The following is a 22,211-nucleotide window of genomic DNA, read 5'->3' as shown; positions in this document are numbered from 1 at the left end:
GCGGGCGGATTGTTTGAGCTCAGGAGTTCGAGACCAGCCTGAGCAAGAGCGAGACCCCGTCTCTACTAAAAATAGAAAGAAATTAATTGGACAATTAAAAATATATATAGAAAAAATTAGCCGGGCATGGTGGCGCATGCCTGTAGTCCCAGCTACTCGGGAGGCTGCGGCAGGAGGATCGCTTGAGCCCAGGAGTTTGAGGTTGCTGTGAGCTAGGATGACGCCATGGCACTCTAGCCGGGGCAACAGAGTGAGACTCTGTCTCAAAAAAAAAAAAAAAATGTACCTCAAGAGTGAGCTTGAGGGTCTGAGAAAAGGCCCAGTTGATCTTTAGAGCAGGAGTGGATCTGCCCTAATAAGGACTGATGCTACTAGGTGCACTGGGCCCTCTTCAGTCACCCTATTTCCCCGCATGGCATGGCCCGACCTCTGTGGGGCACCATGGACATCCCAGGATGCTTGACAGTGAAGGCCCAGCCCCATTGACTCTATCATGAGACCGTCTTTGGGCAGAGCTCTGAGCACAGTGCAGACAGCTTCCACCTTGCTGCTGGGGGTGGGGGTGGGGGTTCCCAGTTCTGCTACAGCTTAACCATCTCATTGGCCAGGGGGAGGAAAATGCCTAGGAAGTACTTATGGGAGAAAACTGTCCACTGATTGTGGTCTTCAGACTGTCAGAGAGAATAACCCTCATGTAATCTTTGAGAGTTGGGCGAAGATTTTCAACCACTAAAACCAACCCATGTTGGAGAAAGTTTGTGTGGGTGGCATGGGTCAAGGGTGCACTGGAACAGTTGTACTTACTGTCCTGGAAAATGACAGCATAGCCCCTGCCCTTGGCCTCAGTCTGGATCACAATAGAATGGGCATGTCAGCAGCCTACCAATGCAGATTCCAAAGCCCTTGGGGAGCAGCCACAGGCTTGGTGGGTGCTGCTTACCCTGCAGACATGTCCTGGGTCTCTTTTCTGCCTGTTTTCTGCTTCTGTTCCACCCCTTGCTCCTGGTCAGGACACCAAACCACTGCCTCTGGGGCCTAGGTGATGCTAGGCCAGCTGTCCTTGTTGTTACTGGTGTTCTGGTCAACAGTCAACTCTTAAGTTCCTCTCTTGATTGCCCTGACCCCTGTAGGGTTCTAAGCTTCTCTGCAGTTCAGCATGTATTCTGGGCAGGGACAGGAGGAAGGGCTAGTTAGATAAGTGTGTGTACCTAGGAGCATAGGCATCTAGGAGTGTGGCATTTACTTGTTTGGGGATCAGGGGTGGGATGACAGGCAAATAGAGTCAGTGTTCCTAGTGGAAGAACCAGCATGTGCAAAGGAAAGGACCAGGTAAAGAACCTGGTATAACTGGTTTACAATGGAGCTGGAGGGGTTCTCAAACTCCAAGTAAAAGTCTGACATTAAGGAGCCATTGATTTTTATTTTATTTTATATTATTGTATTGTATTGTATTTTAATTTAATTAATTTTTTATTTTTTAAATTTTTTTAAAGGCTGGTCAAGTGAAGCCATTGATGTTTTAAAGTTGCAGTGTGATGCGGTCATATTGCAGTACTACCACTAAGTTGATCTCCAGGGTTGGAGAAAGAGGTTGGATCTAGTCCTCTGGTACAATGTTCAAAGGGGACTGAGAGCCCAAAGAGGGCAAATTGGCTAGCATTTTTTCAAAGTGACAGATGCCAGGGCAGTTGGGTAGCTCCTAAGCCAGCTATGGGCCAGGCCTGGTGAGTTTACCTTGGGGAAACCTTTGTTCTTGGCACTGCAGGATCCCATTAGCTGACCTCCCCCACACACCTTGCCTGCCCAATCCCACAGATGGGGAGGGGGAAGGGGTGCTCCTGTGGACTCATGCTGTTTTGAGGACCATGGCTGCCTGAGACAGGGCATCTGCCTGGGGACAGCCATCAGCATGGCCACACAGTGGCAGCAGAGAACCAATTGATGGTGCCTGCACCCCAACCCCAAACAAGTAGGCAGGATGATCTAGGAGGGCTTGTGAAGTCTCCTCTCAACCCCCAGAAATCTCTCACAACGTCTGGAGGTGGGACAGAGGTCACAAGAACCCACGTCTGGGTGCCAGGCAGAGAATGTTTCATTTCAATTTTGCCCTGCATGACTATCTTTAGACGTATTGACCGTGGAACACAGGAACTGTTTCATGGTTTTTGCTGGGTGCTTTTTCATTTCCAGGCCAATTCTGGTTCAGGAAGGGAGCACCTTTTATGTTGCCTCCCTGCATTGGGTGTGGCCACCCCATGTTCTGTTTCCTCTCTCACTCACCAGGTGTTCATGGGGCTCCAGCCTGGAAGGACGGGGAGTCCTACACTGGGGGTGGAGGAAGAGGGGTGTATCCAGAGTGAACTGTCCTGGGGTGGGTGTAGCACAGGGTCTGTGGGGCCCAGAAGAGGGGTCTGGCACAGACTGGATCATGAAGGCTTCCTGGAGGAGGTATCATCTAAGCTGCAAGAAGGGGAAGAACAGCACTTACAAAGGTCAGGTTAGGAAGGGGATACAGGCACATAAGTATGGACTGGGTAGGGAAGTGAAGGAGATACAGCTTCCCCGGCCAGGCTAAATCCTGTTAGGCTGAGGGCTCCTCTCTCCCCCAGCCCCCTTATTCTCTACAGCCCTGGGATCCTGGTGGCCAGTCCAGAGCTGACCTGTGAAGCTTCCCCTTCTTCCAGGGTCCAGGCCTACCTGGCTGAGCGGGCTTTCAGGCTTAAGTTTGTCCCCTATGGCCCCCCTCCATTGCTGGGGGGATCAGGTGCTAGGGGACAGCTCTTGAGGTCCAGGTGAGGGAGATGGCAAGGCAGAACTAGGCTCTACCCACCCACCCACCCACCCTTACATAGACTGGAGAGAGAACTCTGGGCCAGCCCCTAACCAGAACTACATTCTCATGACAGAAACTCAGATCCAGTAAAGCTTAAAGAGCAGGTTGGAGGTGCCCTGAGAGCCAAAGCCCATGATCCCCCTGTATCAGGGGGGCACTGAGCAGAGCCAGCAAGAAAGGGGGGTTCCTTCCTGAGGTCACATCATACAGCTTCCGTATACTGAGTCTGCACAAGAGGGACCAGAGCTAGGCTTGGGCCTCCACATAAGCTGCCTCTCTGACTCTATGTCCAGCCAGCAGGGCCAGGCCCTATCCTAAAACCCTTATGGATGGGCAGGGCACAACACACCTTCTTCTAACACCTTCTTGCTGCCGACAGCTCAGGGCAGGCGCATAGAAGGACGGTTCCTTCCCACAAAGGGTGGCGCCCCACACCATCCCTTGTTGGGGTCCCCCACATCTCCTCTCTGGTCTTCCACATGTTCCTAGACTTTGTTCCTCCCATGGTGGGCCCCCCAGGCTGCCTCTGGGAACCACTGAGGGTGTTGCTGTAAGCTGTAAACTAGCTCCACCTGAAGAAAAGAGCTAAGTGTCGCCCCTTTCTCACCTCGACCCTGTCAGTTGTGAGGGGTCGGGATGGGACGGCTCAGACCTGCTCACTTCTCTCCACGCCACTGAGAAAAAGGCTCCCAAGGGCCGGAAGAGTCGGCTACGCGGAGGGCCTGGGCTGGGCCCAGCCTTCCACGCGGGCCCGCCCCTACCGCCCAGCCCCGCCCCGCCCCTACCGCCCGCCAGCCCCGCGCCCTCGGGTCGATTTAGCTCTAAGCGCCAGCTAGAAGCGGCAGCCCGGGCGGCAGGTGAGCAGCTGTTCCATCCTTTGCCTGTGTGTCCGCAGGCTTCGAGTGCTCAGACCTGAGGGCAGGGGAGGGGGTTGGGTTTCACAAGAACGCAGGGGCGGGGGTCGGCTGCCCCGGGGCTCTCCGAACCGCTGCTTAACGCTGGCCCAGCCCAGATCTCTGGAGTCAGACTCACAGGGTTCCCCGAGGGACCCAGCTCGGCCTTGATGGAGCTCCTCCCGCCGCTGCCTCAGTCCTTCCTGTTGCTGCTGCTGCTGTCGCCGACGCCTGCTGTGCCCACAGCGGGCTGGGACTGGCAGTGCCCGCGAACCCCCTACGCGGCCTCCCAAGACTTTGACGTGAAGTACGTGGTGCCCAGCTTCTCTGCCGGCGGCCCAGTACAGGCCTTGGCGACCTATGAAGGCGGCAGAGATGGGAGTGCCGTGTTTGTGGCCACACGCAATCGGCTGCATGTGCTTGGGCCTGACCTGCAGTCTGTGGAGACCCTGGCCACAGGCCCTGCTGGAGACCCTGGCTGCGAGACGTGTGCGGCCTGTGGTGCAGACTCCCACGGCCCACCTGGCGACACAGACATGCAAGTTCTGGTGCTGGAGCCAGCACTGCCCGCGCTGGTCAGCTGTGGCTCTAGCCTGCAGGGCCGCTGCTTCCTGCATGAGCTGGAGCCCGACGGGACAGCCCTGCACCTGGCAGCGCCATCCTGCCTCTTTTCAGCCCACCACAACCGGCCCGAGGACTGCCCTGACTGTGTGGCCAGCCCACTGGGCACCCGCGTGACCGTGGTTGAGCAAGGCCAGGCCTCCTACTTCTACGTGGCATCCTCATTGGACGCAGCCGTGGCTGCCAGCTTTAGCCCGCGCTCGGTGTCCATCAGGCGCCTCAAGGCCGATGCCTCAGGATTCGCACCTGGCTTTGCTGCGCTGTCAGTGCTGCCCAAGTACCTCGCCTCCTACCATATCGAATACGTGCACAGCTTCCATTCGGGAGCCTTCGTCTACTTCCTGACCGTGCAGCCAACCAGTGTGACAGACGCTCCTGGTGCTCTGCACACACGCCTCGCGCGGCTCAGCGCCACCGAGACAGACCTGGGCGACTACCGGGAGCTGGTCCTCGACTGCCGCTTTGCTCCTAAACGCAGGCGCCGTGGGGCCCCAGAGGGCGGACAGCCCTACCCAGTGCTGCAGGCAGCCCACTCAGCTCCAGTGGGCGCCCAGCTCGCCGCTGAGCTGAGCATCGCTGAAGGCCAGGAAGTGCTATTTGGGGTCTTCGTGGCTAGCAGGGATGGCAGCCCTGGCGTGGACCCCCACTCTGTCGTCTGTAACTTCCCCATTGACCTGCTGGACACCCTAATCGATAAGGGTGTGGAGAGCTGCTGTGAGTCCCCAGTGCACCCGGGCCTCCGGCGAGGCCTTGACTTCTTCCAGTCGCCCAGTTTTTGCCCGAACCCGGTGAGCAGAAACAAGGGGCCCTCACCTGTGAGCAGTGTGCATGCAGGTGGCTGAACACAGGCTGCTTCCCTCCGTCATTGACAGGTTCTGGGAGGGGGAGGGCAGGCAGAGAGAAGCTTTCTCTTTCACCCAGTTCCTAAGTGCTGGGGGCGGTATGAGAAATCAGCCAAAGGCCACACTTGAAGCACATCTCCTAGCAAGGCTGGCTAGCCCCTGCCCCTGCCTCATTTTGCTCTTTCACCTTCCCATCCATCATGGCCTCTGATTTTTTCAGGTAGTTTCCTTGGTTATGTGAGGATGGGATTGCACCATAATTGTCTCTCTGCCAGCACAGCTCTCGAACTCTGGGTAGAGTGATGGACATCCCCTCCTAGCTGCCTACCACTCATACTCTCAGAAAAATACCATCCCCCCACATGCACAAATACACAGGCAGAGGCTCACAGATTCACACAGACTCACAGCTGCTGCCAACACAGTTTCGCTTTCCCTTGTTTTGCTCTGCTTTCCAAAGGGGGTGGGGCAGGAGTTGTCAGAGAATTTCCCCCCACCCCCACCAGGTTCTAGGGAGCCTCCTGGGCCTTGGAAGTCTGGGAGCTTTTTGGGGAGCCTATGTGGCCCGGACTTCACTAACCCATTCTCCATAGGGTGACTGGGGAAGGACCTGGGACATGTGGGAAGGCAGCTTGGCTCTAGAAGGTTCTGGGAGCCTCACCCAGTCTTGTGCAAACAACTACAAACATCTAGGGATGAGTAAAGGCCTAGGAGGGGCTGGTTGGAATTGGTCTACCTCAGACTTTCTTCCACCATAGTTGAGGCCCTAGACAGGAGGGCCTAGACAGGAGGTCTCCCAGTCCACGCTGAACTGAGGGCTCCTTCCAACAGACTCTGCCCAGGTTCTCTCCAGCCACGGCCTGGGGAGCGGGAGTAGAAATAAACAGGATGCTCCTTAAAATGCTGCCCTGAAGACAAAACTAAAACTGATTCCTTGAAGCCATTGAAACAGTCCCACCCAAGATTATAAGAGAGTAGAACAAAGGAATGGGACCCACAGCCTCTGCTGTAAGAGTTTCCATCCTGTGTCCCTGGCCCCACTGTGACATTCTCAGCTGACTCTAGCTCCTATTGATGCCTCAGAGGTGGGAAGGGAAATTACACCCAATGTGAGGTGGGGGATCTTCAGCCTCCCTCCTCTGGGTACATCAGGGTTGAGAGGCCCTAGGGGTGGGGACTCTTTGTCTGCACCTGGGCAGCCCTGCCTGGCCCCTTCTCCTTCTCTCTGGGGAGTCAGAACCTCTGCCTAGCTCGGTCAGTAGGTCAGAAGACACCCAGTACTACTGGGCAGTGCCAGGCTCCAGGCACTAACCTTGGGCCCTACCCACAGGCTGGCCAGACCCCCAGGAGGTGTGTGAACCAGTGTTTGTTCAGTGACTCTGGGCATGCAGCCACTGGGGCAGCACACACTGCATGCTCCTAGTGGTTGGCCATAGGAAGCCTGAGGGACTCAGAGCTGGTGCCTGTCCTCCATGGGTTCAGGTAGGATGCAGGTCCTCAGTGGGATATTGGACACATAACAGCATTTTCAGGAGTTAGGGGCCCCTAGACAATCCTGGGAACTCAGAGCTAAGGCCCTGGGGCCTAGGGAGGAGCAGGCAAGGGGTGTGGGCCTAGATGGGGCAGGGCCTCTTTTCAGCCTCAGAGCCCCACCTGTCCCTGAGTCATGCTAAAAACACCTGGTAGGCTTCTAGCTAGGGCCAAGCTGCTTTCCTGCCTCAAGTGAGGACAAAGTCCCAGTCCCCACCCACCCAGGGTATGTGGGGTTTCTAGGCCCAGCGCTGCACCTGCGTTTGCTCCCAGGGCTGCTGATCAGCATCAAAGTGTTAAGACTGGGTTAAGCCCATGTGGTCTTATGGGGGCTTCAGAGGCTCCTGCCTTAAGGAGTGCCCTCAGGGATGGTTAGGGAGGGCCTGGAGCACCTAGGGCTGGCTACTGAGCCCTGCTTGCACCTCACGCCCAGCTCCAATACCTCAAATTCATACCCTCACTTTCTGGTTTCCCAGAAGCTTCCACAGTCCTGCCTTGGGACATGAGTGCCTCCCCAAAACACCCCCTTGCTAAGAGCATAGAAGAGTTTAGTGTCTCCTACCCTCTAGAGCCTAGTCTGACACCCAGGCTGTAGGGTCTTGGTTTATCCCTTCTGTACCCCGAAGGAGGTATAAGTAGCAGCCAGTGGTACTAGGAGACCTTTGGAGTCTCAGGGAGAAGAATTATGTTACCACCTTGTGCTGGCCAATTAACCTCAGAGTTTAGCAAGTGGGGAAACTGAAGCCCTGAGGGGACAGGGTTTGCTGAAGTGCACACAAAGAGGCAGAGCAGAACCAGCAAGGGCTGGAGAGGTCTCTGGTTAAGAGCTCAGACTTCCAACCTGGCTCCTCTCCTGGGGGCTATGAGGCCTTGGACGAGTGACCAAAGCTCTCTGAGCCTGTTTCCTCATCTGTAAGATGGGTGCGTTGAGAGCACCCACTCTACAGAGTGGTTGTGAGGATGGAATGGGGTTGGATCTGTGAGACTCAGTAACTCGTTATCAGAATGGACATGGCAGGGTAGGGCAGGGAGTAGGGGGAGCTGGCCTTCCAGCCTGGGCCTTCTTCCCTGCCCTTGCTACTCTGAGAGCTCTGTGGGGGAGGTGGAGGCAGGTCCAGTCAGGCCAGATGATGAGTGGGAGTTGGGCTGCTGTGGTCACTGACAAAGGACCCCAAGGGTCAGTGTACAGGGCTGAACCCTAACTCCTTCCCTTCCCTGACCCTCCCCAGCCTGTCCTGGAGGCCCCCAGCCCCAATGCCAGCTGCCGCCACTTCCCTCTGCTGGTCAGTAGAAGCCTCATGCGTGTGGACCTATTCAATGGGCTGTTGGGACCGGTGCAGGTCACTGCATTGCACGTGACACGCCTTGACAATGTCACAGTGGCCCACATGGGTACAACTGATGGGCGTATCCTGCAGGTAGGTTCTCATCCCCATACCCCCCAGCCTCTGGATCCCTGTCCCCATCCCCATTTTGCTCACAGCTGACCTATCCTAGGTGGAGCTGGCCAGGTCACTCAACTACTTGCTGTATGTGTCCAACTTTTCACTGGACAGCAATAGGCAGCCTGTGCAGCGGGATGTCAGTCGCCTTGGGGACCACCTACTCTTTGCCTCTGGGGACCAGGTGAGGTGGGTAGGGTCAGGGCCTGGAGCCAGGGCTGTGGGAGTCACAGCCTCTCCATCTAATCCAGGGAGGCATTGACATATGGGTGTCACCACCCCAGTCTACAATGGGATGAGGAAGGTCTAGGGGGCCCAGGCCCCACCTTCCAGCCACCCCTGAGCCACCTATCTGCCACCCCAAGGTCTTCCAGGTACCTATGCGGGGTCCTGGCTGCCGCCACTTCCTCACCTGCAAACGCTGCCTGCGGGCACAGCACTTCATGGGCTGTGGCTGGTGTGGAAGCATGTGTGGCCGGCAGAAGGATTGTCCCGGCTCCTGGCAACGAGACTACTGCCCGCCTGAGCTTTCTGAGGTATGGCTTCCCTAGCAGGGCACAGGTAAGGGTGGGATAAGCTGGGCCTGGGTGGTGGTCAGCAAGTCTTGACCACAGTCTTCCTCAGGCTTGGAGTGTCCTCATTATCTGCAAGGAGGGCATTTTTGGCAGAGGGAATGGCACATGCAAAGACTTGGAGGCAGGAATGGGCTTGAATGAGGACCAGCAAGTGACCCAGAATGGCTGGAATATGGCTCAAGCAAAGGGTTTTGGCAGGAGACTTTGGGAGAAGCAGAGGGGGCTGAGAGAGCCCAACCCCACACAATGATTCAGGCTATCTGTTCCTCCCATTTCAGTTCTATCCCCACAGCGGACCCCTAAGGGGCAGCACAAGGCTGACCTTGTGTGGCTCCAACTTCTACCTGCACCCTGCTGGTCTGGTACCTGAAGGAACCCATCACATCACTGTGGGCCAAAGTCCCTGTTGGCTGCTGCCCAAGGACATCACAAAACTTAGGTACAACTTCGTCCCTCCTTTATCCCTGATGGGGCAACCAAGCTGCCCCTTCCCTATGAGACCCTATTTTCTGCTTGTCAGGGGCAAGGGAGTAGGGGGCATGCTGCAGTGGCTCTTGCTTCTTTGTGTCTGGGGAGATGTCTCTGTCCCTTTTTGAGTGTGCACGTGCCCTATCCGTCTGTTGACTCATGGACCAGGCAAGGTCAGTCTCTGCCCCACCAGATCCTGCCTGTCTTGGAGGGAGGCATGGGTGGAAAAATGTCATCCTCAGTCTCAGAGAAGCCCTGGGACTTCTGGTGGGCATGCAGTCAGGCCTGCGTGATTCCCAGCTGACAGCAGGGGTTCCCTTGGTGCTCTAGCCCAGTGCCCCGGCAGGACTTTGTAGAGGAGCTGGAGTGTAAGCTGGAGCCCTTGAGCACCCAGGCAGCAGGGTGCTCCAACGTCAGCCTCACCGTGACTAACATGCCACCAGGCAAGCACTTCCGTGTAGACGGCACCTCCATGCTGGGAGGCTTCTCTTTTGTGGTGAGGCCACCTTGCCCTGTGTATGCCCTTGACCAGTGGGTGGTACAGGAAGGGAAAGGCTTGGAGTGGAGGACCTGTTCTACCTAAGCCACCTCTATGCCCTCGTAGGAGCCTGTGCTGACAGCAGTGCAACCCCTCTTTGGCCCACGGGCAGGGGGTACCTGTCTCACCCTTGAAGGCCGGGGCCTGTCTGTAGGCACCAGCCGGGCTGTGCTGGTCAATGGGACTGAGTGCCAGCTAGAACGGTAAGTACCACCAGGCAGCCTCACCAGGTGGGAGCCTAGATCCTGTCAGGATGGAGGGAAGAGGGCTCTATCACATGGTCAGTGTGGGGAGCAGGTCTAGGAAGAAGGGTCTACTGCCCCCTCCAGCCTAGAGGCAAGAGAGCCCATCACAGAGTCCACTAGCTCCAGCAAGGCTGTGGGGAACCTGTTCCTTCCCTGCCCTTTTGGAGGTCTTGCTGGGACCACCCTATCTTCAGACCGTCCCATGGAGTATGGGCAGGTGGGGGATATGACAAACAGTGGAACTGGGAGTGATTGGCAAATATCACCAAAAAAGGGGTACCCCTGAACCCAATTCTTCATTCCTGCAGGGTCACTGAGGAACAACTTTTATGTACCACCCCCCCTGGGGCTGCCACAGCCAGTGTCCCCCTTAGCCTGCAGGTGGGGGATGCCAAGGTGCCTGGTTCCTGGACCTTCCACTACAAGGAAAACCCCATTGTGTTGAGCATCAGCCCCAACTGTGGCTACACGTAAGTGCCACCTCCTTGCTTACTCTGGCCTCTGCGGAAGCCAGCCTCAGACAACACTCAAAGCCCACCACCCTGCTCTTTCCACAGTGGCTCCCATGTTACCATCCGTGGCCAGCATCTGACTTCAGCATGGCACCTAGTGCTGTCATTCCATGATGGGCTTAAGGCAGTGGAGAACAGGGTGAGCAGGCGCTGGCCAGGAGGGAGGAAGGCTGGGCCGGTCCCCTGAGCTCCAGCCCCACCCCATGTTGGGCTGAGGAGACTGGGGCAGCCACAGGTGGGATGCCTAGCTAACCACTCTCATGTGGGTCCCAGCAGTGTGAGGGGCAGCTTCCGGAGCAGCAGCAGTGCCGCCTGCCTGAATATGTGGTCCGAGCCCCCCAGGGGTGGGTGACAGGGAATCTGAGTGCTTGGGGGGATGGAGCTGCTGGCTTTACACTGCCTGGCTTTCGCTTCCTATCCCAACCCCACCCACCCAGTGCCAACCTAGCCCCCCTGAAACCTGAGGAGCATGCCATTAAGTTTGAGGTAAGTGCAGGGGATGGGGCAGGGACAATGGGGGATCAGGAGGTTGGGGGCTACTGGTTGGTCTTCATGACTGTCTCTGCAGTATATTGGACTGGGCGCTGTGGCTGACTGTGTGGATGTGAACGTGACTGTGGGTGGTGAGAGCTGCCAGCACAAGCTCCTAGGGGATGTGGTTGTCTGCCCCCTGCCTCCATCCCTGCAACTTGGCAGGGGTGGCGTCCCATTGCAGGTAGGCAGCCCAGCTGGCCCTCCATGGGAAACATGGGCCAAAGGCCTGCAGGCTAGGCCTGAACTGCCACCTGCCCCTAGGTCTGCGTGGATGGTGAATGTCACTTCCTGGGTAGAGTGGTGCGACTGGGCCCAGAGGGGGTCCCACAGAGCATGCTCCTTGGTGTCCTTCTGGCCTTGCTCCTGCTTGTGGCTGCACTGGTCACTGTGCTGGTCTTCAACTACTGGCGGCGGAAGAAGCAACTAGGTGAGCTCTCCACTCCTACCTTGACTCAGCCCCTACTCACAAACTATGCCCAGGCCTTGAGGATGAATCTTCTATACCTCCCCAGTGGGGGCCAGCCCCGAGGAGCTTAGAAAGCCTGGCCAGCAGGGGCTGTCTTTCCACAGTTCTTTCTCCCAGCCTGGATGACCTGGCATCCCGGGACCAGACCACTGGAGCCATGCACCTGCCTGTGCTCCGCTCGGGCTCTGACTACAGAAGTGGACTTGGTGAGATGCTAGAAGCCCTAGAAGCTAGGGCCACCCCCTCTCCCCACAAACCCCTCACTCCCTCTTCCCACAGCACTCCCTGCTGTTGATGGTCTGGATTCCACCACTCGGGTCCACAGAGCATCCTTCTCAGACAGCGAGGATGGATCCTGTGTCCCACTGCTACAGACAAAGTCCATCTGGCTCAGGGACCTGGACTCTGCGCTCTTGGCCGAAGTCAAGGATGTGCTGATTCCGCATGAGCAGGTGGTCACCCATAGTGACCGAATCATTGGCAAAGGTGCGGGGACCAGGTGGGGCTGGGGCAGAGGTGGAGTCCTGAGATGACATAGGCGCAAGGGAAAGTTGAGCCAGACTGTGCTCTGGCCTTCTCACCAACCCGTGTGACCATTGGTATACCACCAAACCCCTCTGAGCCTCCATTTGCTCATCTGTGAAAAAGAGATTAGAAGAGTTCTATCTTCAGTGGGTTCTGGTGTGGATTAAGTGGACATGGGAGGATTGCGGGCACTGCCCTCATGCAGCTGCTGCTTGTTTCTCTTTTTTCTTTTAATTTTCTTTTTTTTAGAGTCAGGGTCATGTTTGTTGCCCAGGCTGGCCTCGAACTCCTGGGCTCAAGCAATCCTTCTGCCTCAGCTTCCTGACTAGCTGTCACTACAGGTACACACCACTGTGCCTGGTTTCCAGTGCTTATTTTTTTTGTTTTTGTTTTTTTTTTATTTGAGACAGAGTCTTGCTCTGTTGCCTGGGCTAGAGTGCCATGGCGTCAGCATAGCTCACAGCAACTTCAAACTCCTGGGCTTAAGTGATCCTCCTACCTCAGCCTCCCGAGTAGCCGGGACTACAGGCATTCGCCACCATGCCCGGCTAATTTTTTCTATGTATTTTTAGTTGTCCAGCCAATTTCTTTCTATTTTTAGTAGAGATGGGGTCTCACTCTTGCTCAGGCTGGTCTTGAACCCCTGACCCTGAGTGATTCTCTGGCCTCAGCCTCCCAGAATGCTAGGATTACAGGCGTGAGCCACCACGCCCGGCCTGCTGCTTGTTTTTAATGTCAGATTGGCCAGTTTGGTGCTCTGAGGTCTGATTGCCAATGAGAAGGTGTGGTGTGAGCCTTGGGTACCGGAGCTTCTCTCATCATCTCCCTTTCGCCAGGCCACTTTGGAGTTGTCTACCATGGAGAATACACAGACCAGGTCCAGAATCGAATCCATTGTGCCATCAAGTCACTGAGTCGTAAGTGGCATAGGGCTGGGAGGGCAGGGGGAGGAGCCCCAGGCTGTGAGGGTTCTTTTTCCTTCTGTGCTACCACCTTACTGAGTGACCCTGAGAAGCAGACCTTTATTTCTCATTGCCAACCTGACCTTCGTAAAGGGCCTCCCTGCCCTAAGCCTGACTCAAGCCACTCTACAGGCATCACAGAGGTGCAGGAGGTGGAGGCCTTCCTTCGAGAGGGGCTGCTAATGCGTGGTCTGCACCATCCGAACGTGATGGCTCTCATTGGTATCACATTGCCACCCGAGGGGCTACCCCATGTGCTGCTGCCCTATATGTGCCATGGAGACCTGCTCCATTTCATCCGCTCACCTCAGCGGGTCAGTGCTCAGCTGGTGTTGGGTGGGGGGACTTGGACAACAGCTGGAGATGGAACTGCTTTGCCCTTGCCGACCAAACTCCCTGTGCCCCCAGAACCCCACCGTGAAGGACCTCATCAGCTTTGGCCTGCAGGTAGCCTGTGGCATGGAGTACCTAGCAGAGCAGAAGTTTGTGCACAGGGATCTGGCTGCGCGGAACTGCATGTGAGAGGCCAGAGTAACTGGGGTGAAGCAGAGGGGGCAGGGTACAGGGGTACGCAGCTGCCCAAGGCCACCTCAGGGAAGGGCCCACTCTAACCTTTGCTGTGCAGCCCTGGGCATGTCCTCCCCTCTCTGGGCCTCAATTTTTCTGTCTGCCTGGTGAAGGCTTAGGATGGACACTGTGGCTCTGAAATTCTGTAAGGGCCTGGAGCACATGGGTTCAGGGCCTGGTAGGGGGAGTACTAAGTGGGATTTCCCTCCCTCCCAGGCTGGATGAGTCATTCACAGTCAAAGTGGCTGACTTTGGTCTGGCCCGGGACATCCTGGACAAAGAGTACTATAGTGTTCAACAGCACCACCACGCTCGCCTACCTGTCAAGTGGATGGCACTGGAAAGCCTGCAGACCTATAGATTTACCACCAAGTCTGATGTGGTGAGGCCCCCACCTGCCTTAGCATCCACATGGCCTCAGCACCCTCAGCTCTGGATGATCTGAGCCCAGGGAATCCCCAGGCTGGGCAATCCCCACAGCCCATTTGCCCATTTCTTGGGCAGATGTAAGATGGAATCTGATACCTGCCAGGGCAAGAGGAAGCCGTGAACTCATTGGCTCCTCACTGATAATCCAGGGTCTGCCCAGCCCCACCTCTGGGCAGGATGAGGTGATGGGAGGATACTTGTGAAGTATCAAGGAATGAGCTCTCAGTGGAGGACTGAGTCCCCCATTTCTAGCTGAGGACTTTGGGAGGTAGAGGCCCTGGCAGGACCACCTGCCTCCAAATTTGGGGTGAGAGTTGAGTCCCCTTACCTTTCCCTTCCCACAGTGGTCGTTTGGTGTGCTGCTGTGGGAACTGCTGACACGGGGCGCCCCACCATACCCCCACATCGACCCTTTTGACCTCACTGACTTCCTCATCCAAGGTCGGCGCCTGCCCCAGCCTGAGTATTGCCCCAATTCTCTGTGAGTATATGGAGGTGGTAGTGGGAAGGGAACTGTACCCCAGAGACAAGGAAGGGGCAGGAGGCAGAATTCCTGCCTGGCTTTCCGACTGACCCTCTAGTTGACCAGGAAAGGGACACTCTGTGGGCCTCACTCAATTTCCTCATCTGTGGGCTGGTCCCACCCCCATGCGGGGCAGGACACTGGGAGGACCCCACAGTTGCCATGGTAACAGCATTCTGAACTCAAGAGTCCGTGTTGAGGGCAGAGATTTTATTTCCTAGCACTCTTCCCCAACTCCCACTAAGGGGGGCTGTTTACCATCCTTTCCACTCGACCTCAAGGAAAGATTCCATTAGCTCTCACAGTAGCCCCCTCTGTATCTGCAGATCAGGATTTTTTGTCACTGATATAGTTTCAGATTCCCCCTTCCTGGAGGAATGATGGCAGCTGTGTTGTCCTCAGTGCCTATGGGGTGGGTTTGGTGCAGAGTTTCAGCTTCATAAGTAGCAGGCATGCCTCAGCTGGGTCCAGGTCTGTGTATAGTTAGAACAGAAAGAACCAGATCACAGGTAAAAGTAGTTGATGTCTGCTGTCTCAGGCTGTGCTCCAGAAAGGATGTGAGTAGACTTTCCTCACAGCCCTACATGCCTTGGGTTTGATTTTTATTATTCACTTCACTAATACTTCTGGTTTAAAGGAATGGAAATTAACTTTACTGCCTACCTGCATCCAGGTTGGGCTCCCTGAAACAGACTCAGATGGAGATTTATGTTTGGGAGGTTTGTTGGTCAGTTCAGGGTAAGGGAAGCAGGACTGGGCAGAGGGAGAAGTTGTGCTGTGATGCAGAGGCTCTAGCCTATCCCATAAGGACTGCTTGAGCTGGGATAGCCCTCTGAAATTGAGTTTTCCAAAATTGAGACCAAGGCCAGGTCTTTGTACCAGGCCTGAATCAGTTATTGGTCATAGGCTATCCCTGGTGAACGGGTATGAGCTTGGCAGAGGCAGTTTTCTTCTGTCTAGGGCCTAGAGAAGGCCTAAGCCAAGAGCCATCAGCAGACAACACTCCCAGCACTGGGAGAATAATACGGGGATCTGGGTGGCACACCAGAGTGTCCAATTCACTAGGGAAAGTCCCTTCTCTTCTCTAGGCCTGTTTCCTCATCTGCAAAGTACTACCCTCAGAGAGTCTGAGGATTATATGAGATACTGTGTGTAGGGCACTTAGAGTACCATTTAAGGCAGGGATGACATCCCCAAGGTGACAGGTCATGCACTAGGACCCACCAGGCAAACCCAGAGAACTGCTTGGGAACCATGGTGCCACTGGTGCTACCACACTGCTCCTGCTTCAGGGCTTTTAATCCCTATTTCACTGAACCCAGGCTTCCCTCATGAAAGACCTGTGATAACCATGATAGTTTGTGAGCTGGGCTGTGTGCTAAGCACTTCAAAGGCATCCTCTCCACCCTATGCCCCTACTTCTCTATGACCAGAGGAGGACCCAGAGGCACAGAGAAGTTAAGGAACTTGCCCAAGATTGCGCAGCCCAGGCCATAGGGCACAGGAGCCCCTAACCCCTGAGGTAATTCAACCTCTGCCAGGGTGGGAAGGCAGGAATGGAACAACAATCATAGTGATAAGAAGAGCTGCCCCTGATTGGGCAATGCTGGACACTAGGCCCTGTCACCTGTCCTCATCCCTATGTGGCTTAACAGCAGAGGAGTGGCCTAGAATCCCTGGGTGGAGATACACACTGCCCCTGACATCCCCCTCCTCCCCACAGGTACCAAGTGATGCAGCGATGCTGGGAGGTGGACCCAGCAGCGAGACCTACGTTTGGAGTGCTAGTGGGGGACGTGGAGCGGATAGTGTCTGCACTACTTGGGGATCATTATGTGAAGCTGCCAGCAACCTATGTGAACCTGGGCCCTGGCACCTCAGATGAGGTGAACATGTTCCCAGAACAGACACCGTCCCCACCCGTGCACAGGAGCACGTGGCGGTCCCGGCCCCTCTCAGAGCCACCTCGGCCTACTTGACCTAATCCTTGGGCTGGATCTGCATAGCAGCCTGGAGCTAACCCCAAGTTGCCTCTAAGCCACACCAGGCTGGAGGGCAGTGGGCCTCCACCTTGTCCCTGCCCTTTAACCTTCAGAGGCGATAGGTGAGCAGGGCATATTAGATCCTTCACTCCACAGAGTGAGCCAGTTAGGGCAGTCCTTCTGCAACATGTATTTATGGAGTGCTTGCTATGTACCTTGCCTTCTGGGCATAGGGGACTCAGCAGTGACCACACAGACACTGACCCTCGAACCAGTAAAGAAAAAAATGAATGTTTAAGTACAAATTGTGATAAGTGATGTAAAAGAATGACAGGAGGCTGCTTCGAGTAAATGGAGAACTGCTTTAAATAGAGAGGTAAATAGAAAGGTGAAGGATGCCTCCCAGGAGGTGACATTTTTGCTGAGGCCCTATCAAGTAGGGAAAAACCACCAGAATCAGAGTTGAGGGAAGAGAGTTTTTGGCTGTGTGAGCGGCACATGCAAAGGCCCTGAGGCCAGAATGGGGTTGGATCAGTAAGAAGACTCCTGAGAATAGGAAGGGTGGGCAAGGCCCATATCCAGGTAACAGGGTCCTAGGTACTGTTGAATAGAACCAAAGAGGTAAGTTGAGTACCCAAGCATGAAGTGGCCAGGATGGTTTCTTCTATGACCCAGGCTCCCTGTCCCCCTGCCCCTGGCCCTAGCATTTCTCCAGGGCTCCCTGCTCCGTCTGCAGCACACCCACTACAACACACCGTCAGGGGCATGGAGACCTGCCAGCCCCCCAACGCTGCCAGCATTACACTTGCAGCCTTGAGAGAGATGAGCCAGCAGCAAGGTCTCAACTCTACACTTTCAAGGAGCCAACTTCGAAGTGCCAAATGCCCAAGCTATTTATACTCATCAAGGCCACTGCACAATAGCTGCTAGAGGGACATGCTCCTCTGGGGAGGGAGAACAGTTTCCTCCTCTTCCTCCCCTTCCCCTATACCCTGACTGCTGAGGGGGCTGCTAGGCCATGCTGGTGCAGGTAGCTGGGGCACCAGGGTGCCTGGTCCCAGGACAGGGATCAAGGTATTTCTTCTCCCTTACTCAGGACTCCCATGGCCTCTATCCCTTCAGTTGGGAGACCCCAGCTCACCCTAAGAGTGGCAAGTTTCCTCCCCTCTAAGTCCCCAGCTTTGTGCCCTGTCACACATAGAACCCTGGGTTTGGAGCAAGAGTTCCCTGCTAAGCAGAGTGGGAGTCTCCTTGGGACAAAAACTGCCCAGCTGTTCTTTACCCATACTGCTGCTCACTCTGTCACCTCAGGACAGAGAGAGGCCCAGTCTTGGAGACCCTAAGGACCCTGAGGACAGTGGGTAAGGCTTAAAAGGGGACTCTTCTGCTTGAGTGCAGGGGTCCAAAGATCAGGAACCTGTGAGCTGAAGGGGACAGAGACAGGCTGTCTGCCTGGTTATTGCTATGCCTCTGATGCAGGCACTGGGGAGGTTATAGCCTTACATGCTTGGCCACTGACCCCTTGTCTCTGTGTATGAGCAGGAGACAATTGTGTTACCCCTGAGGCTGGTAGAGAGGTGAGTTGAGTATAATGGAGCCCCCTCCTCACACAGCTGTGGTCCCTATATGAATTGGGAAGGTCTGCCTCCATCCTTCTAATTTGCAATCCTCACCCCTTACCCACATCCTGGGGATCTAAGGGTCACTCAAAGCCTAAGAGTTCCTTCCCCACTGAGCTCTCCGTGGCTCAGGGACTACTACTGGCTTATCTGTTCACAAGAGAAGCTCAGAGAGGAAAGGGTGGGGTTGGGGATAGGACAGGAAGGGATTTAGCATGGAAAAGGGTCCCAGAGAAGGGAGATGGGAAAAAGCTCAGGGGGTATCAGGTTTCCTGCACAGCCAGAATATGGGGCTTTGGGCCTATTTCTGGGCCAAGGACCTCCAGGGCCAGAATTCTCCAGGGAGAGGCTCCAGTTAAGCAGGCACTTGGGGTCCTGCATTGTGACACACCTGCCCCCACCCCCAACTTCTTCAGTTCCCAAGCTCTGAGCTCCATTCTCAGAGCCACCTGATAGTCCCAAGCCCATCTGGAGTGTCAGGAGCTGAAACTATTTTAGGACTTCAAATTGTTGACTAGGCTACCAGGGAGAACAGGTAGTTCTAAGTCCCTGGATAGGCTAGGGGAACCAGGAGGTTTCTGAGTGACCTCCAGGACTGGTGAAGGCTGGGCTGCCTCTCTCCTGGGGGAGGCTTGAGTAGTAGCTCAGGTATGGTACTGAGGAGAGGGTTGCTAGTGGCTATGGTAGGCCTGGGCTTGCCGCCAGGGTGAAATGGGGTGAGCAGAGGTTTCTCCCAGGGCTTTAGGAGACCAGCCTTCCCACTAAGAGTTGTGGAGAGCAGGTACCAACTCCTCTGCCTCATCTCCCTCCATCTTAGCTTAGTGAGGCTGGGGGCAAACAGATGCCAGTAAAGGCTGTGGGGAGGCCAGGGTAGGAGCTGAGGCTGAGGAAGTAGCAGATGACTCATACCCTCCTGATGGCCCAGTAGTATCACTGTCATCTGGCACCTGGAGGGCATGTGTGGCATGGACTGACCTGCTTTGATGGGGTACCATGAATCTAGCCTGAGAGTCTCTTTATGCCTCAGTCCAGCCTTTCAGGAAATTTTCCCAGAGACCCAAAATCTCTCTGGAGGACACACCTGAGGGCTCCAGATATAGCCCTATTCCAAACCCAGTCTCATTGTTGCTCTCTGGGAGCTCAGGAGCCAGGCCCATGGTGGTTCCTATTTTGGGCTCAGGTGGTAGGAGCTGAGAGAAGTGGTTGACTCCTTGGTGTGCCTCAGCATGGGCAGAGGCAGAGGGACGAGCAAGAACCAGAGGCTCCCAATGCCAGGGGCATCTTCACCTTTTCTCCTCTCTGATCCCTTTCAGGTTGGTTTAATCACCTGCACACTTTTGTGGCTAGTCTTGGACTGGGAACTTGGTTTTGTTTGTTTTTGTTTTGAGACAGAGTCTCATTCTGTCATCCAGGCTAGAGTGCCATGGCATCAGCCTAGCTCACTACAACCTCAAACTCCTGGGCTCAAGTGATCCTCCTGCCTCAGCCTCCCAAGTAGCTGGGACTACAGGCACGCACCACCATGCCTGGCTAATTTTTCTGTTTTTAGTAGAGATGGGGTCTCGCTGTTGCTCAGGCTGGTGTTGAACTCCTGACCTGAAGCGATCCTCCTGTCTTGGCCTCCCAGAGTGCTAGGATTACAGGTGTGAGCCATTGCCCCCAGCTTGGACTGGGAACTTGGGCTCTGGAGATGCATCAGGGAAGGCAGGGGGCTTGAAGCAGCTGGTGGCCAAGATCACAGGATTCAATCAACTCTGAAGCCAGTGCCGCCTCCCTTGAAGCCTGTGCCACAGGTCCCTCCTGGGATATTGCACCCTGGACCATGGAGAATCAGAGGCCCCAGAGGAGTCAGCTCCACCCCCGGGGTACCATGGCATTGACAGCTTCAGCCAAGTGTCAGTCCTGCTGACATGTCCCTCTAAGCCAGGGGGCCCCTCTTCAAAGGGGGAAATGAATCTTTTGGACAGCTCCAGTCACCCTGCCCTCATGGGCTCCTCCCTGGTCTCTTTGACCCAGTCATCTGTTCTTAAAGTCACTCCTACCCTCCACTGGGCCAGGGTTCCATAGGAACCCAGAAGGAGGGCAGCTCTTCTCACATTCCCTCTACAGGCATGGTTGGAGGTCTCTTCTCAGCGGTCATGAAGTTATGTGTGCTTTTGGCAGCACCTCCTTTGCCCCCACTTATACTGGCTTCTGGATTGTGGGGGGCTGCTCCCAGGAAGGGTGAGGAGTTCTGCCAGCTCGTAAGCCAGCTGTGGACAGCAATCAGGGTGGCTGTGCTGTTGCCCTCCCTCTAGGCTGGTGCTGCTGGCCATCTTTCACGCAGAGTTACGTAAGCTTGAGTCAATTGGGGCTCAGAGCAGTTCATTGTGGGCTATTTTTAAGCTGCAACACATCACAGCAGAGGGGTCACTGCACTGCGCTGGCTTGCAGGGAAGGTTGTTTAAACATCTGTTATTTAAATTTCCCTGTGCCTTAGAGCTTAAAAGCATGTCCTCCTGGAACAAGTGGGTTCTGCCTTCCACATCCCAGATTAGGAATGGATTATCTCCCCTCGCCCTGCATACGTTCCCCTATGGCTGGGCTTCTCTATCCTGGGTTGCCTTCCTCTGGGGTCAGGCAGGATGACCAGGGATCAGGAGGTGCCAGCTGCTTTAAAACATGGTCCTGCCTCCATGGAATGGGTATATCCTGGCCAGGAGAAACTTTAGGGAAGCAGGAGGTCTAAGGCTCACAGGTCGCTTAGATACCTCCAGGGAGAATGGTCAGGAGAAGAAGGCACAGATAGAGTACCTGGCATACAGCTAGAAGACTGAAAGTGCATCCCTTCCTCCTTGGGGGCCTCAGTTTCACATCAGCACCTAGAGAGGGTTGAATCACAAGATCCTTTTTAGGTCTTTTCAGAAGACTGCCTTTGCCTGGGCTGTGCTCCTAGCTGGAATATCCTCCCTCTGCAGATCTAAATCCTACCGTCTGTAGCCTCTGGGGCGGAAGGGCTGGTGTATGAGCCCCTGGGCAGTAGCCAAAGATGAACCCCTGGGGAAACAGGCCTTGCTTCTCACTCCATTACCAAGCCATTGGCTGCACTGGGAGCCCTTTAAAGCTCGTTCTGATCCTAGATTGGAGATGTTCAGAGCCTTCACGGGGCACAGAGTGGAAGGCAGGTAGAGTGGGCCAGGGATTTGACAGAGCTATCTGCCTCCTGAGAACACAAGGGAGCTGAAAAGAGGTGTGTGTTGAAGGAGGTCTGGGAGACTTGGTCAGCCATAGAGCTCCTGGTAGAGCGCAGCCTCTGTGCCGCTCCCCTTCGTGCCCTTGCCACTTCCCCACCATCCTCAAGGCCTCCTATGTGGGAGAGTTCCAGCCTGATCCACAGGGGAGAAGGGCTTCTCAGGGTGACTTCACCCTCTCCACAGGTATTGGAGCCTTCCCCTCAATCCTGCCTGAGGGGAAGTGCAGTGAAGTGTGAAGTGGAAGGCAATGCCAGGTCTTGCCCTCACAGAGGAGACTCTGTCTGGCCTCACCCTCAGCCCAAGCTCCTTCCAGCTTCTTCTTGCCACGCACCCCCCACCTCACAGCCCTCAGCCTGGGGAATGGGCTTGGCCTGGGGGAGGGGCTCTCCAGATTGCCATGGCAACATGTTGGCCCTCCTCACTTCCCAGAATCAGAAATAGAATTGGATGCCCTTCTTCCTGGTGAGAGACTATTTAAAAACGTGTGGGGGGAGGGGTACAGGGGCACATTTCCCTAGGGGGCTGGGCAGAAGGGGCCCAACCTGAGAGCCTATCTGCCCTGCTGCCCCTCTCCCCAGCTGGATGAAATGGGAATGGGCTTTGGCCAGTCAAGAATTCTGATACAAAGGACTCAGTCTGGCCCATACTCAGCACCACCAGGTTCCTGGGAGGGCACTGGCTTAGTGGTGCCAACAGAGAAAATGCATCCTCCCTGGCCTGAGCTACCTACTAAGCTATCGAGAGAAGGAGCAGGTCCATGCAGGACATAGCTTGGGTGTGGGGCTTGAGGCTGCAGCACCGGGAAGGGAGGCAAGTTGACTCCCCTCTAGCAGGGCCCATGCCTGTGTGGCCCTCGGTATGGCACCCAGTGG

General features: G+C 55.5%; 1 protein-coding gene across 3 annotated transcripts; it reads left to right on the top strand.

Moving 5' to 3' along the window:
• Positions 1-3,670: 3,670 nt before the first annotated feature.
• Positions 3,671-16,792, top strand: MST1R (macrophage stimulating 1 receptor). Of its 3 annotated transcripts, XM_012659816.1 has the most exons (20): positions 3,671-5,135; positions 7,949-8,137; positions 8,217-8,345; positions 8,527-8,697; positions 9,015-9,175; positions 9,535-9,700; positions 9,809-9,945; positions 10,296-10,457; positions 10,545-10,638; positions 10,776-10,985; positions 11,068-11,214; positions 11,295-11,460; positions 11,604-11,705; positions 11,779-11,985; positions 12,861-12,941; positions 13,119-13,300; positions 13,395-13,504; positions 13,770-13,935; positions 14,327-14,463; positions 16,229-16,792. In XM_012659816.1, the coding sequence occupies exons 1-20, from the start codon at positions 3,897-3,899 to the stop codon at positions 16,482-16,484; spliced, it is 4,212 nt and encodes a 1,403-aa protein (XP_012515270.1). In that variant the 5' UTR covers positions 3,671-3,896; the 3' UTR covers positions 16,485-16,792. The 3 variants fall into 3 exon arrangements, with proteins under 3 accessions (XP_012515270.1, XP_012515336.1, XP_012515416.1); XM_012659882.1 differs by lacking the exon at positions 11,068-11,214; XM_012659962.1 differs by lacking the exons at positions 7,949-8,137; positions 8,217-8,345 and having other exon boundaries at positions 3,874-5,135.
• Positions 16,793-22,211: the final 5,419 nt, after the last annotated feature.

This window comes from Propithecus coquereli, unplaced genomic scaffold, assembly GCF_000956105.1.
Source record: "Propithecus coquereli isolate 6110/MARCELLA unplaced genomic scaffold, Pcoq_1.0 Scaffold1, whole genome shotgun sequence".
NCBI classification, from domain to species: domain Eukaryota; kingdom Metazoa; phylum Chordata; class Mammalia; order Primates; family Indriidae; genus Propithecus; species Propithecus coquereli.
Note: the sequence above shows the minus strand (reverse complement) of the source record. Positions and strands in the feature narration are given on the sequence as shown.